The 14,534-nt window shown below is 31.0% G+C and overlaps 1 protein-coding gene across 1 annotated transcript in view; it reads right to left on the bottom strand.

The window, feature by feature from the left end:
• LOC140437376 (glutamyl aminopeptidase-like) overlaps nt 1-10,654 on the bottom strand; it is a 74,967-nt gene extending 64,313 nt beyond the window's left edge. Inside the window, exon 1 of the mRNA XM_072526879.1 lies at nt 10,322-10,654. Coding sequence (XP_072382980.1) covers nt 10,322-10,382 — 61 coding nt within the window. The 5' untranslated portion in view covers nt 10,383-10,654. The remainder of the gene's footprint in view (nt 1-10,321) is intronic.
• Between the last annotated feature and the right edge of the window lie 3,880 nt (nt 10,655-14,534).

The following is a 14,534-nucleotide window of genomic DNA, read 5'->3' as shown; positions in this document are numbered from 1 at the left end:
TAACTTTTTTAAATACATCTCGAAAATATAGAACACACAGTTCAGAAAGCACAACCAGAATTAACAAATGGCTTCGCTACCAGGAAGCGAAAGTAGGGGGCTTCGCTACCAGGGAGCGAAGGTAGGGGAGAGTGTTGGTGCAAGCTGGTAATGTACCTTGGACCAACATATGTTGGTCCTTGGGTCGGTTATAAAAAATGCATATTAAAAAATGCATATTTTTCGAGTTATTCTCAAAAAACCCTCTAAAAAAGTCGATTTTTTTGTCGAAAAACTGTTACTTTCAACCACGAATAACTCGAAAAATATTAGTTTTACGAAGAAAACGTAAATCACATTTTTTACTTAGAATTACTTTTCCATCGCTTTCCATGGTTAAAATTTAATGAAAAATTCCCAACACCGAGATAGGGTGGCAACCACCCCAAGGTTTTAGCGTACAGCGGCATGATATAGAAAATGATCCTTGGGCTATTCCCTACCTTCTGTGAAAATTTCAACTAAATCCATGCTGGGCGAAAAAATTGCAAGCCAAAATGCTTTATTTCTTTGCCTTAGTTGTTTAGATATTCTACATCTATTTTTATTCCCTTTGTCAGCCAATCCAAATTCTTAAAAGCATGTTCCAGCACAGTATTAAAAATTTTAAACAGACTTAGGAGCTAAAAGAACTTAGAGTTAATCTTAAATAATCTTTCATATAGTGTCCCAAAAAGTACAACCTGGTACCAACAATATTTGGCTTTTCGCAAAGAACTCTTCTACGATTTTGGAGCTTGTATGAAAATACACAATGTTCTAAAAGTGGCAACAAACTTGTATTAGAAGCGTCGTATATTTGCTTATTTGTCAGATCTACATTAAGCAATGGAATTTTAAGCAAGCAAGCAATTTAATTAAACCCAGCCTGTGAGACTTGTTCACCCCTAAGAATTACGTTCGGGTGTAAAAATTCATGGGAACGAGGTGTATTAACTGGAGTAAAAACAGGCTTATCCGCGAACTAAAAATTGCTTACTTGGGCTTCAAGTCTCCGCTCTGAGCTAAGCTCATTTCTTCGACTTGGTGCTCAAGGGGTTGGGCCCTACTGGAATTTTAACGTGTTGCCCTTTTACTTTTATACATCATGTCATTAACACTACTTACTTCTAAGTTGGTGGAATATTTTTATGTCCTATTTGGCTAATAAACTTTTACCAGGATTGCTGATGTGTGAAATTTTTTGCTATATTTTTTTTGACTTCGTTCAGAGTTTCTCTGTAGATTTTTTTGTTTTTCTCTATCTTATTTTGTAAGTATTTGTCATTATTTTTAGTCTCAGTTTAATTTAAAGACTAGATTGATCACTGATAATTAATTTTTAATATCCTGTAATAATAACAGCCTTAATTAAAATTTTCACACCTTTTCGTAATATTTATTTAATTCAATTTTAATCTACCTACGTTCACTATCTAGTTTGACCAAAAAATAAAAAATAATAAACAAATACATATATCGTTGTAAATTGTATGTCAAAGGTTTATTATAGAAAATTGATAAGCTTTACGCGAAAATAAAATCTATTTAATCAAATTATGACGTGAACGATAACACAAATTAAACACATAATTAAATATATTCGTCGAAAATTAATATTTTATTACTGAGAAACACAAATAAAATGAAATTGGTGAAACTGAATTATACAGTATACAATCGGGAATTACCCAATTATGGTCGCTTGTTTCCTTTTCTTCTGCTACATTTCTGATATCAACTTTTCTACTTTTAGAGTATCTTCTTCAGTTGATTTAACTATTTACTTAAACACACAGTTTATTAGTGGGATGCTTCCATTGCTACAGGGTTTGAAGCCATGATAACTCATAACTAGATACCGAAATATATGCAACAGAAAACAGCAACAAATATGCACGTATATATGCACAAAATTGACGCAAGCATGTAAATTATTTTAAAGAATATCCGTAATATACGCAAATATGCAGACTTTAATTATCGTGGCTTGTGGGAGATATTTGATGCTGTTCAGTACGTCTCTATTTTTCTTCATTTTTTTTTTGAGGACTCCTTCATTTGTAATTCCGTCTGTCCACGGAATCTTAAGTATTCTCCGATAAGACAGTTTTTATCTGAAAGACGCAATCTACAGTGATTTGTTCGTAAGTAGGGATAGTTTCGATTATTGCGAACGTGAACATCAGACTGCTTTATTAAATAGGCCCGTTTTTTGTGAATTTCAGTCACAACTTAAAATAACAGAGTCGGTATAATTTTGAATTTGATAAAGAAAGGTCGGCAGTATTTTAGATAACTAACCCCTGCTAAAATCCTGATAGCTTTCTTTTGCATTCTAAAAATTTGAAATGCATTTGTTGAATTGCTTCTTGTGATTAATCCATAGTTTAAGTGTCAGTGAAAGAAAGAACAATATGTCATTTTTAATGTTTCAAAGTTGACAATCCTTGCTAGTTGGCGAATAACAAATAATAAACTTGATAGCTTTTTCTTTAGTTGTAAGATATAATCCGACCAGTTCAGTCGATTATCTATGGTTATTCCCAATAATGTAACAATCTCTTTGTTATCTGGATCATTATGTAAATTACTTGTAGATATAACCAAATTTTGCGGTTAATCGGAGTTAAGTTTCAGTTTGTTTACAGCAAACCATGTTCTAGATTTAGTAGAAACTTCCTCGTAAGACATTTTTAAATCATCATTATTTTTTTCTGATATAGTGTATGTCATATCATCTGCGAATTGTACATATTTGTACGGAGATATGAATTTAGGCAAATCGTTGGCATAAATAATAAACAAAAGAGGTTCTAAGACCGAACCATCGTTTCGTCACTGATCACTTAACATGGCGTGGACCTCCATTTTCGTATCGGTCTTTCATTTATATTTGTAATTATATCATATTCTTTTGTTTACTAGTTTCCGTACTACTAATTCCAATTTTTGTATATGTTGCCGAGTTGTCATTTCTATTTCGTGATGACCCTCATTTGTGATATTTCTATTATCTTTTCCTCCAACAATTTTCACGTAGCTGTTAGTTGATTGTTTGATGGATATGCCACACGAGGTGATTGACATATTTTTTGGGAAGCGTTGGAAATTTTGTTTTCTGAATCTAATTGAATACTGAACATACTTTGTAGCTTGTAACTTATCTTTCCTAGCAATTTACACATTGAGCATCTTTTATATTCTTTTGTTTTGGACATTGTGTCGATAGATGATCATCGCATTTTAGAGAGCAGGAAGTCATGTGGTAATAATTTTATGTGGTCAAAATATTGAGTTCTGTGATATGAACTAGTTCCTTTTTCGGATACGGTAGCTTAACTTTGACTAGTTAAAATAGTAGATATTATGTTTATAATCAATGTTATTACTATGTAAAGTTAGTTCTATATTAAACAATGGCAGATCTTTCTTCGTGTTGCTTTATTTAATGTTAGAGACGTTTACTTTACCGAACTAAAAAATATTAGAAACCATTAAAAGTATAATTAAATTACTAGATACTTATATCCATATTAAGTACCCATCAAAAAATTGATATGGAAAGTAAGTTAAAAACTACGTGAGCGATTTATTTATTTAGCGTATGACTACATCACAACATCACAAGTAAGTCGTGAATAAAGAGAGTTGTATACATAAATATATTAAAAAACACATTATAAACAATAATAATAATGACATTATTATCTACAAACATGGAAGTTATAAGTATTACAGTTACAATTATTTGCCTCTTTGGAACAACTAACAAATCAGATGAGTTGACACTGTAGGGTCTAATCGGGCAGTCCTTCACAAATAATTTGGTTCTTTCAGTACTACAGAATTTACTCCGGTCAAGTTGGCTCAAAAAATATGGTTAACCATGATATGGAATACCATATGGGATACCATTATAAATTAAATCATGAAAAGTGTCCATTAATCCCATAACTGCGAAAAAAGTCATTTTACGCCAAAGATCGCAAATATGGATTTCTTACGTTTTTCAGCCAAACGGTACGTTTTATCATAAAAATGCATTAGATAAAAATTGTAGATCGTGTAATTATTTATAGCAATTGTCTGTATACTTTTTCTCCTGATATAACGATAGTTTCGGAGATATAACGAATAAAAAGTTGAAAAATCTGTGTTCATACTATTATAGGAATTCACATCATGACGTGTGTCGCATAAAACTATTTTTTATCGGAACGTATAACTAAACATTTATGATTATTGAATACAATAGTAGAAAAGTAAAATAAAACCAATAGTAATAGTGGTAAGTGTCGTATACCCGATCTTTTTTAAAAGGTTCATAAACGGAATACTATTAGGTATGTCTCCTTATCCAATTTTAATTTTTAATATTGTTCTGGAGCTGTTTTCTTGTGGAATTTCAAAGTAATTACTATTTTAATGGGAATAAGCCGCAACTAAAGATTAAAATAAGTTTATTGACGTTTCAATCTCCGTTTCGGAAATCGTTCTCAAAATACAAACATTAATAAATTAAACAAATTTTGTTTTTTTGTTACCTTGTGAAAAATTCTTCTGATAATTTAATTTTATCTGACTCATTTATATTGACAATTCAGACATATATTATACATTTTAAAGTAGACTACTGTAAAATGATATTGCCAATATTGCTGAGTTGCGTTCCAGGAAAATAACAATAACATACATAAAAGGATTATCAAAAAAACTTAAAAAGATATGAAATAAATATAACATTTCAACAACATTCAAAACAACAAACACCTTGAGATCTATTTTATCTAAAAATAAACCTAACAATGAACAAGAAAGAACAAAGAATTGTATTTATAAAATACCTTGTGAATGAGATCAGTTTTATTTAGGTGAAACATCAAGGCCATTCAATGTTAGAATAAGTGAACATCAATCTTATATTAAAAATAGAGAATTTGATAGATCTCAAATATGTAAACACGCATGGGAAAATGAACATAGGGTTCAATTGAATGATTAAAGTATAGTCTTAAAAGAAACATATGACAAAAAGAGAAAAATCAAAGAAGCGGCTCTAATTATGCTATAACAAACATATAAAATCAGAATTTGGTGTTTATTGATACAGTATTATGAGGTTTTTTCCTGGTTTTTTCCTCATGATTTACTATGGAATTACTAACAGGAGAATTTTACTGTCATCATGACATGTGTTTGTCTTTTTAAAAACGAATTACATGCTATGATTGTTCTGACGGATATTCTCAAGTTAAAGTTGATTTCATGTAATCGAATGAACTATCTTACAATAAATAAGTATAATTCTAAATAAGTTTAAGATTATGCCCAGGAACGCAACTCAGCAATATTGGCAATATAATTTTTAAGTCGTCTACTTTAAAATGTTTAGTATATGTCTGAATTGTCAATATAAATGAGTTAGATAAAATTAGATTATTAGAAGAAAAGAAGAAAGAAAGAAAGAAGTAACAAAAAACAAAATTTATTTAATTTATTAATGTTTGCATTTTGAGAACGATTTCCAAGGGGAGATTGAAACGTCAATAAACTTATTTTAACCTTCAATTATGGTTTATTCCGATTAAAATAGTAATTATTTCAATTTTAATTTTTCAAAATGAATTGTCAGTTTACTAGTTCTGGCCCAAAAATGCTACGGCCAATATAACGATATAAATATATATGCTTCGTAGACGTTAAAAAGCCATTATTACAGTAAAACACGACCTACTATTAGAACGTTTGCAAGATGTCGATTGAGATGAGAAAGACATTAAGCTACTGAAAAGCTTGTACTGGAATCACAGCGCCAGAATTAAGGAATCAAAGGTTCCACATCTGCAGAGGTAAAAATTAGAAGAGGAGTTAGACAGGGATCTCTTTTACCACTCCTATTTCAAGTTCCAATTTAAAGAGGCACTGGAGGATTCCAAGGACGAAGTCAATGTGAACGGTGTAGATATCAAAAGCATTCCGACTTGGATCTACAATGACCTATCGATAGGACTAACTCGATCTGTGAGCAATTCGGTATGGAAATAAACATTAAGAAAGCCAAAGTGATGTTACTCCGAAAAAAACCCAAAATATACCTTAACCTTGCACAATAGAAGTACACATTTTAGAACAGGTCAACAAGTTTAAGTATCTGGGATGTTGGATCCCAGGTACTTGAGAGTCAATTAAAAGACTCCTATGAGACTCTCGAATAAAACTCGAAACTCAAATACGTTTTTAATTTATCAAAATGCTACGTCTGGTAGACTCTCCTCTATGCAGTTGAAACGTGGACCCTTAAATTTCAACCGTAAATAAATTGGAGGCCTTTGAAATGTGGATCTACTGGTCATCTTATCTCAAACAAAGAAATGCTGCATAGAATAGGCAAGGAACGAGAACTTTTTAACACAGTCAAAGTTAAGAAAACCTCATACCTAGGCCACCCTCTGGGAAATAATGAGTACCAATATACACAACTAATACTGAAAGAAAATATAGAAGGGAACAGAGGTCGTGGAAGGAAAATACTATGTTGGCTAAGAAACATCTGACCATAGGACTATATTTTGAATAGCTAATAAGAACAGCTAACGACACAGAGGAGTTTGCAATTCTGTTAGATTTGTCAAAGTTATAATTATAACGTTATCATTATTTTTTTTTTAATTGTGGCACCCTTTATTTTATTAGAGAAACAAATGGTCCCTTTAGAGAAAAATTCAATAGTATAGGGTTTAGCTATCCTTTTCTAATTATGAACCATAATAGACAATTTATACTTTATGAAATACTCGAGAAAATATTTTTTAATACACTAGGAGTTAAATTTTATTTAATCAAATGTTTAAAATGACCACCATTAAGTCTGACAGTGACCATTCATATTTTGACAGTGGACATCCGTGACATTCTAAATGATATTAGGAGTGATTTTTAAAATTTTTTTCTAATGCGTTGCTTCAGCTCTTCGATCTTGTCTGATTTACATAGACTTTGCCTTTTAAATACCCTCACAAACAAAAGTCTAAACAGGTTCAATCTTCCTAGAGTAGGAGAACGAGGTGGCCATTCAATAAATCCTGTTCTACATGTCCGTCAATTTGGAAATATTTCTTGAAGATAATCCCACACATTATCTCTAAAATGAGGCCGGGGGTGCCTTCTTCTTAAAATCAGATATTATTAAATTGTTCTGGATATTTGTTATTCTTGTTGACTAGGCAATTTAGCTCTACAAGTATCCATATAGTCGTCAGAGATTTGACCCCTAAAAATCATACGAACAAGCTGAATTTTGCAGTGAATATTAATTTTGGGAATAAAAAATATGCAAAAAAGTTTACCATCCCGGGCTTCTCCATAAAACTCCCCTCGTATGGGGGTAAAAACGCAATAAAATCGATTTGTCAAGAATCTGTAGGCCGTAGAAAAAAATGTTTCAAATAAAAAATGTAGCTGAGACAATTTTAAACAAAAATGTTTATTAGTATATTTGAAGCGATTGTCGATTTTGAATGTCAGTTACGCGTGCTAAATCAATGTTTAATACAATTTTTTATCAGATTGACGGTAAGAATTCGATATCTTTTGATCCAAAATACGAAAATTGCATACGGAAACTCTTTACCTTTAAAACGTATTTTGATTTTTGTCGATAGGACCCTTGAATCAAAAGATATCGAATTTTTACCGTCGAGCTGATACAAAATTTATTGAACATTGTTTTCGCGCGCGTAACTGAAAATCAAAATCGAGTGTCGTTTCAAGCGTTGTTTGTGAGAGAACGGTTCATTGTACACAAAAAGTGTTAATAAACATTTTTATTTAAAATTATCTCAGCTATATTTTTTATTTGAAACATGTTTTTCTACGGCGTAGAGGTTCTTGGTAAATCGATTTTTTTTTGCGTTTTTACCCACCTACGAGGGGGATTTTAGGGGAAAGATCGGGGGTGAAAGTGGTAAACTTTTTTGCATCTTTTTAGGGTCCCAAAAATTATTATTCTCGGTAAAATTCAGCTTGTTCTAATGATTTTTAGAGGTTCAGTGGCATTTTCGTCTCTGACCACTGGAGTAATAATAAAAATTCCTATTCTTTGTAGTCCCTCATTTAAACGCACAGCCATTTATCGAAAATTATTTTACTGCAGATACTTAGTATCAAATAAATATTAGCTGTTTTACAATTTTTATAATCTTTTGTTGCATACTAATTGTAATTTAAAACATAAATAGGTGTTAAATAAAGAGAACAACACAGACTGATATACCCAGTGGTGAAAATTTGAATGGGTTTTTACACGTTTTCTCAAATATTTCATGAAGTAATTAGTGAATAATATCTAAATCCTGTACCGTTAAATTTATTCAAGCCAGAATTTTATTCAAAGTTTTCAAAATTTTCGAATTTTCCTGACAGACTAAATTGCAAAATAATTGCGCACAAACAAAAAAAGCTACTGCATTTTTTTGCGCTGTTGTTTTAGAGATAATTTAAACTAAAGAGTTTTACGATTTCTCAAACAAATTTTCAAAACGTTAATTTTGTATATTTTTGCGGAATTTTTCTTTTATTGCGGAATTTATATAAAAAGGTTAAAAAATAGGGGTCTATAAATTCGATTTTTTATTACAATATTGTCCATGATATTTCCACACATTTTCAGCTCGAGCAGATCAAAATTATAGTTATAAACAAACTTTTCGGACAGACTACTTTCGATCTCTATTTGCTAAAGGTGACGATAATGAATCACCCACACCAGAAGTGACGACAAACGAAAAAATAAACATTGGGGAGGGAGAGATAAAGTAAGCATTACGGAAATTAAAAAATAGAATATCACCAGGAGAGGACAGAATGCCGAATGAACTTCTAAAGTACGGAGGACCAGATCTGACCAAACAACTATTAAAACTAATCCAAAAAATAATGGAACAAAAAGAGACAAATGTGACCCGGAGAGTACATAGGAATTAAATCATTCAACACAACACTAAAATTAACAACCCAAGTGATAACAAATAAACTGAATGAAATTATAACACTAGCAGAAGAACAACAAGGTTTTGGGTCCGGAAGATCATGCACCGACGCTATATTTATAATCAGACAAGTGCAAGAAAGTTCAATAGAATACAACAAACCTAAGAAAACATTTGATAAGGTCAAATTAAAAGACATTATCCACTTATTAACAGCACATAAAGCTAAGAACAGCAGTCTAAAAATTAACGAAAAAAGTACAATGCATTTAGAATATCATCATTCATATATTATGCGATTTATTTTACGGTTATATATATATATTGTGTTAGGCCTCTGCTTGCCATTGATTCGTCGACATTTTTTTCCAGGAGTGTTTCGGCCTTTTCTTCTTTTTCTTTTTTATGTGACATCCAATCCCAAAGTTTCTTTCACCATTTCTCTCCGAATATTCGCTGTAAATGTCCGAACCAATTTAGTCGCTTAGCTTCAATTTTCTCAATAATATCTCATTAGTTCATCTCCATCTCCTTATTTTGTTAACTGTAATAGTTATTTCACTATTCGACCTGTTTATTTGTCTAGTTACTGCTCTCACTTAGACTAGACTAGAGTTTATTTCATTATTGCTTCCCCCAGAATATGTACATTTTACTCCCGGGTTTTAAAAGTTTTAAAAGTTTCCTTTTATTACGTGTGTCCCCATGTGAAGATCATTTACTTGGTTTCCTACAGCTAGATACTCCGTTTTTTAAGGGTTTATAGTGAGGCCTGATTTGGTATGTTCTTCATTTTTAGTTTTCGAAGAACATAATCATCCTACGCGAGAATTATCTGGTTTTTCGCAAAGTGTAGTGTAGTGTACCGGCACAATGCACGATTTTTTAGACTATAATTTTGAAAATGAAGGACTTTACATATCTGGGTTCGCTAGTCATGTTATATAACATTAGTAAACATGTTAATAGAAGAATAAATATGACAAGTGCATTTGAGAGTATAAAGTAAATACCTAAGATCTGGCCACTTATTAACAAAAACAAAGTGTGAAATGTATAAAGCTCTTATAATAAGAACAATCTTAACGTAACTATCTTTGAACGTAAAATTTTAAAGGAGCATAATACGGAAATTAATAAGGACAATATCTTACGCAAACGATATAATTTTTTACTAAGGAACCAATTTCGTTACATATATAAAAAACATTAAACATCATTTATTTTATGAAACTTTATAATAACATCTCTGTACCTAATAATATAATTAAAATCATAATCTAAAATAGGCAGTACAGATAATAAATACTTACCAAAACATCCAACAGTAAAATATAACGAGAAACACAACACTAAGAAATAATATTTAAACATTCTGAACTAAAATAATGCTAGTTACAATCTAAAGGATTTTCTAAAATTAAAAGAGAAAGTTTAAAAATCCAAACTGGCCATAACCTCTCGGTCCTAATGATTTTGATTTGACTAAAAATGTATTTATTATTTAAATACACTATCACTAATTATCTCGTTTAATTGAGTAATTAGATAAACATTGAACCATTAATGTTCATTAAAAAAAGGTTTGTTTATCTACGACTTTAAAATGAATTTTATGTAAGATGTTTTTGAAGAAAGATTACTATGGATATGGAATCTTCAATGAGACTGTTTGTAGTCAGTCGTCAATCGTATTGCAAATGGGAATCTCGGGCTTTTCGAGAAACTGTTCTGAATAATTAAATTTTCAGCAGTGCCGGCATCATAAAAGTTTTTTACCAGGACTGGAGTCGGCATAATTATTTAAAAGCTATATATTCGGGAATAAATCCAGAAAGAAAAGAATATCGAAATAATTATTTGTTGATTATTTCTACGAATACTCGATAGAATTTCATTATATAAAACTGTTTTATAAATTCTTCATAAAATTTATTATTTACTCACAATAGTCGTTTATTAGGGGCGTATAAATATTAAGTGCTAGGTAATGGACATATTTAGTAAAGGATATAATTGATGGTCGAAATTTTATTATTCATAATTAGGTATGTACTCTTAATTTATTGATCTCTATCAACTGTATTGTGTAAATTGTATTGTGTAAATTATGTAAAACAATTGTTTTGCAAAATGAGTTGATTTTACAAAAGAAATTTTTGTATTTTGCTTTTCTTTTGTGCTCATTGTGCTAATACTGCTAATTCTTGCCTTCACAGAAACGACTCAATCGCTTGTTCGCGTTATTTACTCGCTAACCCTTAATTCCCAAGAACCGATACAATCAATTCTCTGCTCGTTTTCTAAAGCTATTTATATGACCCACTGCTGTGTTGATCTAGCTGCTCGCTAGATGAAAATGTAAGTCCTAATGAAATATCTCAAATATTACTCCACTTGTGTAGCAGCGCATGTTATATATCTTTTGACTGTCCCGCTTATTTAAATGACCCCTTATTAGTGTAGACTTTGATATCAATTATGTTTGCCTCGTTGTCTTGCCGTTGTTTGTGCTACCATAAAATCCTGTCGTTATGATTGAGATTACCTGTCGCCCAACGAGCACCGTATTGTATCTTTGATTGCTGTAATTGGCTAACCATCTAGTGCCGTTCCCGGCGCCTATTTGGGGTACCAGGACTCTATCTACCTGCGGTTGCCACGTGCCTTTTGGACGCTATAGTTATATATTGTTAGTACCTCTGGTCAATTATCTCGGTTAGCTCTGGTTCGAAGGGTTTTATGATCAAAACACTACCGTTTGCCTGTTTGAAATAATACTGCTCTTAAGGATTTGGCTTAGAACGTACTTGCATCTAAATACCTCCAGAGACTATTATTGACACAAATTTAGAGATTTTTATTTTTATAGCATAGTGATAGCATATTATAATTGTCGGATGGACAATTGATAGTACTTTATGATGATAGTTCCCTAGGATATCTGTTAACTAGATAATATTCACTATATATATATATATATATATATATATATATATATATATATATATACATTACATATAAATATACATATAAACATTACCATAATCAACTATACTTTTCTTTACTTTCTTGGGAATAATGTTCTATATGCTAATTTGATGTCTGCAGAGCAAAGGGCTCCAATTGGCTTGGTGAGGTCTTCTCAAGTGACAAGGCCACTTCTCAGATCAGTTGACCAGTTCCTTTTGAGTCTCCTATTGGCATTATATTCTATTAGAGGTTGAAGTAAGGGATTACTATGTGATTGGAGTCCTTCATGGTGCTTCGTGCTATATTTAGTGATCACATCCTATATGAACTGTATTACTAGGTCTTAATGAAGCGTTAGGCTTCACACATACCAGGGTGCATCAGTTATCGTTCGCAGTATTTTCGATTGGCTTTTTTTTAATTATGGTTGTATTTGACTTGCTCGCACATCTCCAGAGTTGAATTCTATAGGTCCAGATAGGTTTTATGATCGCTTCATAGACAGGGGTTTTATTTTCTAGGATCAGTTTCGAATCAAGATGTAATCGTAGGTATTTGGTAGGATTGAGGAAGTTGGATATTGTTAAGTAAAACTGGGGGGACACTGGTCTCTTCTCAAGGTAAAAGTCACTTGGACTGGTTTTGTTTTATTCATTTTAATTCTCCACTTGTTTGACAACGCAACGTCTCGATTTGATTCAGTTGTACCTGTAGAATGTTAGACGCTATAGTTGGATTTTCGTCCACTGCAAGGATGACAGCATCAAACGCTGCAAACGTACCAGTGATGGTTTCATTATTGGGGGCTAGATATGCTGTGTATAGCACATATCATATTGGTCCAAGAACGCTGCCCTGTGTGACACCCGATTTTATAGAAAAATTATTGGAATTACTTTCGTTTACTTTTGTTGCTTTTGTTTACTAAGTTGCATGAATAAAAATAAAATAGGTTGTTTATATAATTTTTAATTTTAATGTTTAATAAATCCTAAATATTAGCGTTTCTGTATAAACATGTATACCACGTGTTGGGCTACCAAAACCAAAAATAAATATTTAATTAAATTTAACTAACTGCAGCCCTTGTTAGCTCCATATAATTCGTGCGAAGTTTAAATAATCTGAAAGTTTTTAATTTTCTGCTCAATTTTCTTAATTTATTTTCCCTAAGAACCTTCTACGTAGTATTAGAAAACTTAAAAAAAGCGGGTGTGGCAGTCCAGTGGGACTGCCGGTAGAAGTTATACTTCTACACACGCGTTCGCCGTTACAAATTTATATGTGAGTCAATCTGCACAATCATTACATATGTAATGCTATAGATAAGAGAGAGCAGAAAGAGAAACAGAATTAGGTATATAGGTATATGGTGCATCGTTTGCTGTATATAAACAACATTTGACCTGTAATAGGAGTATAGTAAATGAAGGATTGAATCAATATTTTGATGAAAATGTATATTTTTATTTTCATATATGTATGAAAGGAGTTAAATGCAAAAAAAAATTTTACACATACTCTGCAGTAAAATTCATTGTTTATTTTAATATTAATATAAAAATACAATATTGCAACATAATTCAATATAATAATACAATACAAATTAAAATGCAATATTCATAAGTATTTAAAAATGACAATATACATAACTTACTTACGCATATGTTTAATTTACCATGATAATAATATTATTAAAATAAAAATATTGTTTCCTAATACAACTGTCAATTTGTCTGACATTGACAGATACAAAATTTAATTGTTGTTTGTTGTATGTATACTTATATAAGTCCACATTTGAACTTTCTTGAGATATTTACAAGTTTTAATTTATAATTTAACATGTCTAACGAGGCTCAAGACAAATCTGAACAGAATGAAAAAATAATAATAATATTAAAAAATATTAAATATATTTACAAAAGGAACATTTTATTCTCGAGAGAGAAAGAGAGAAAATATATCTTCTGTCTCCCTCTTATCTATATCTTACATATGTAATGATTTTGCCGATTCACTCCCGTACAAATTTCCAACGTCGAACGCGCGTATAGAAGTATAACTTCAAAAATAATGAAATCGGTTAATTCGTTCTTAAGATGTGGCGTGATCAAGGGAAATAGGGATTAATTTTTATAGATATATAAATACAACTGTATACTTGTGGTATTTTTAGTTTTTCTCCAAAAATCTTATGTCGTGCATAACTTTTATTTATCTTTTATACTGTTATTAAGATATAGTGTAGTTATGTATTCCCGAATACAAATGTTTGATGTATTTTGACAAAAAATTGTAATTTTTGTATCAAAAGTATAATAGTTACTTATAAATCGGTGAATCAATACTCTATTAAAATCATCCAAGTTAGTTTTATGGGAACATTGTTATATTTTCTATTAGATATTGAAAAAGCAGAGTATTCTACATCATCAATAGCTTTTATTTTCCTTGTAGTCTTCCTTTGTATACTTTTAGTTGTCTCAAACTTTTCGAAAGTCTTTTAGATATTTAATTTTGTACCTCTTTTTAGTAGAGTCCTTTTCCAGT

This window comes from Diabrotica undecimpunctata, chromosome 3 (genome assembly GCF_040954645.1).
Source record: "Diabrotica undecimpunctata isolate CICGRU chromosome 3, icDiaUnde3, whole genome shotgun sequence".
Taxonomy (NCBI): domain Eukaryota; kingdom Metazoa; phylum Arthropoda; class Insecta; order Coleoptera; family Chrysomelidae; genus Diabrotica; species Diabrotica undecimpunctata.
This window is presented reverse-complemented; position numbering and strand designations above follow the sequence as displayed.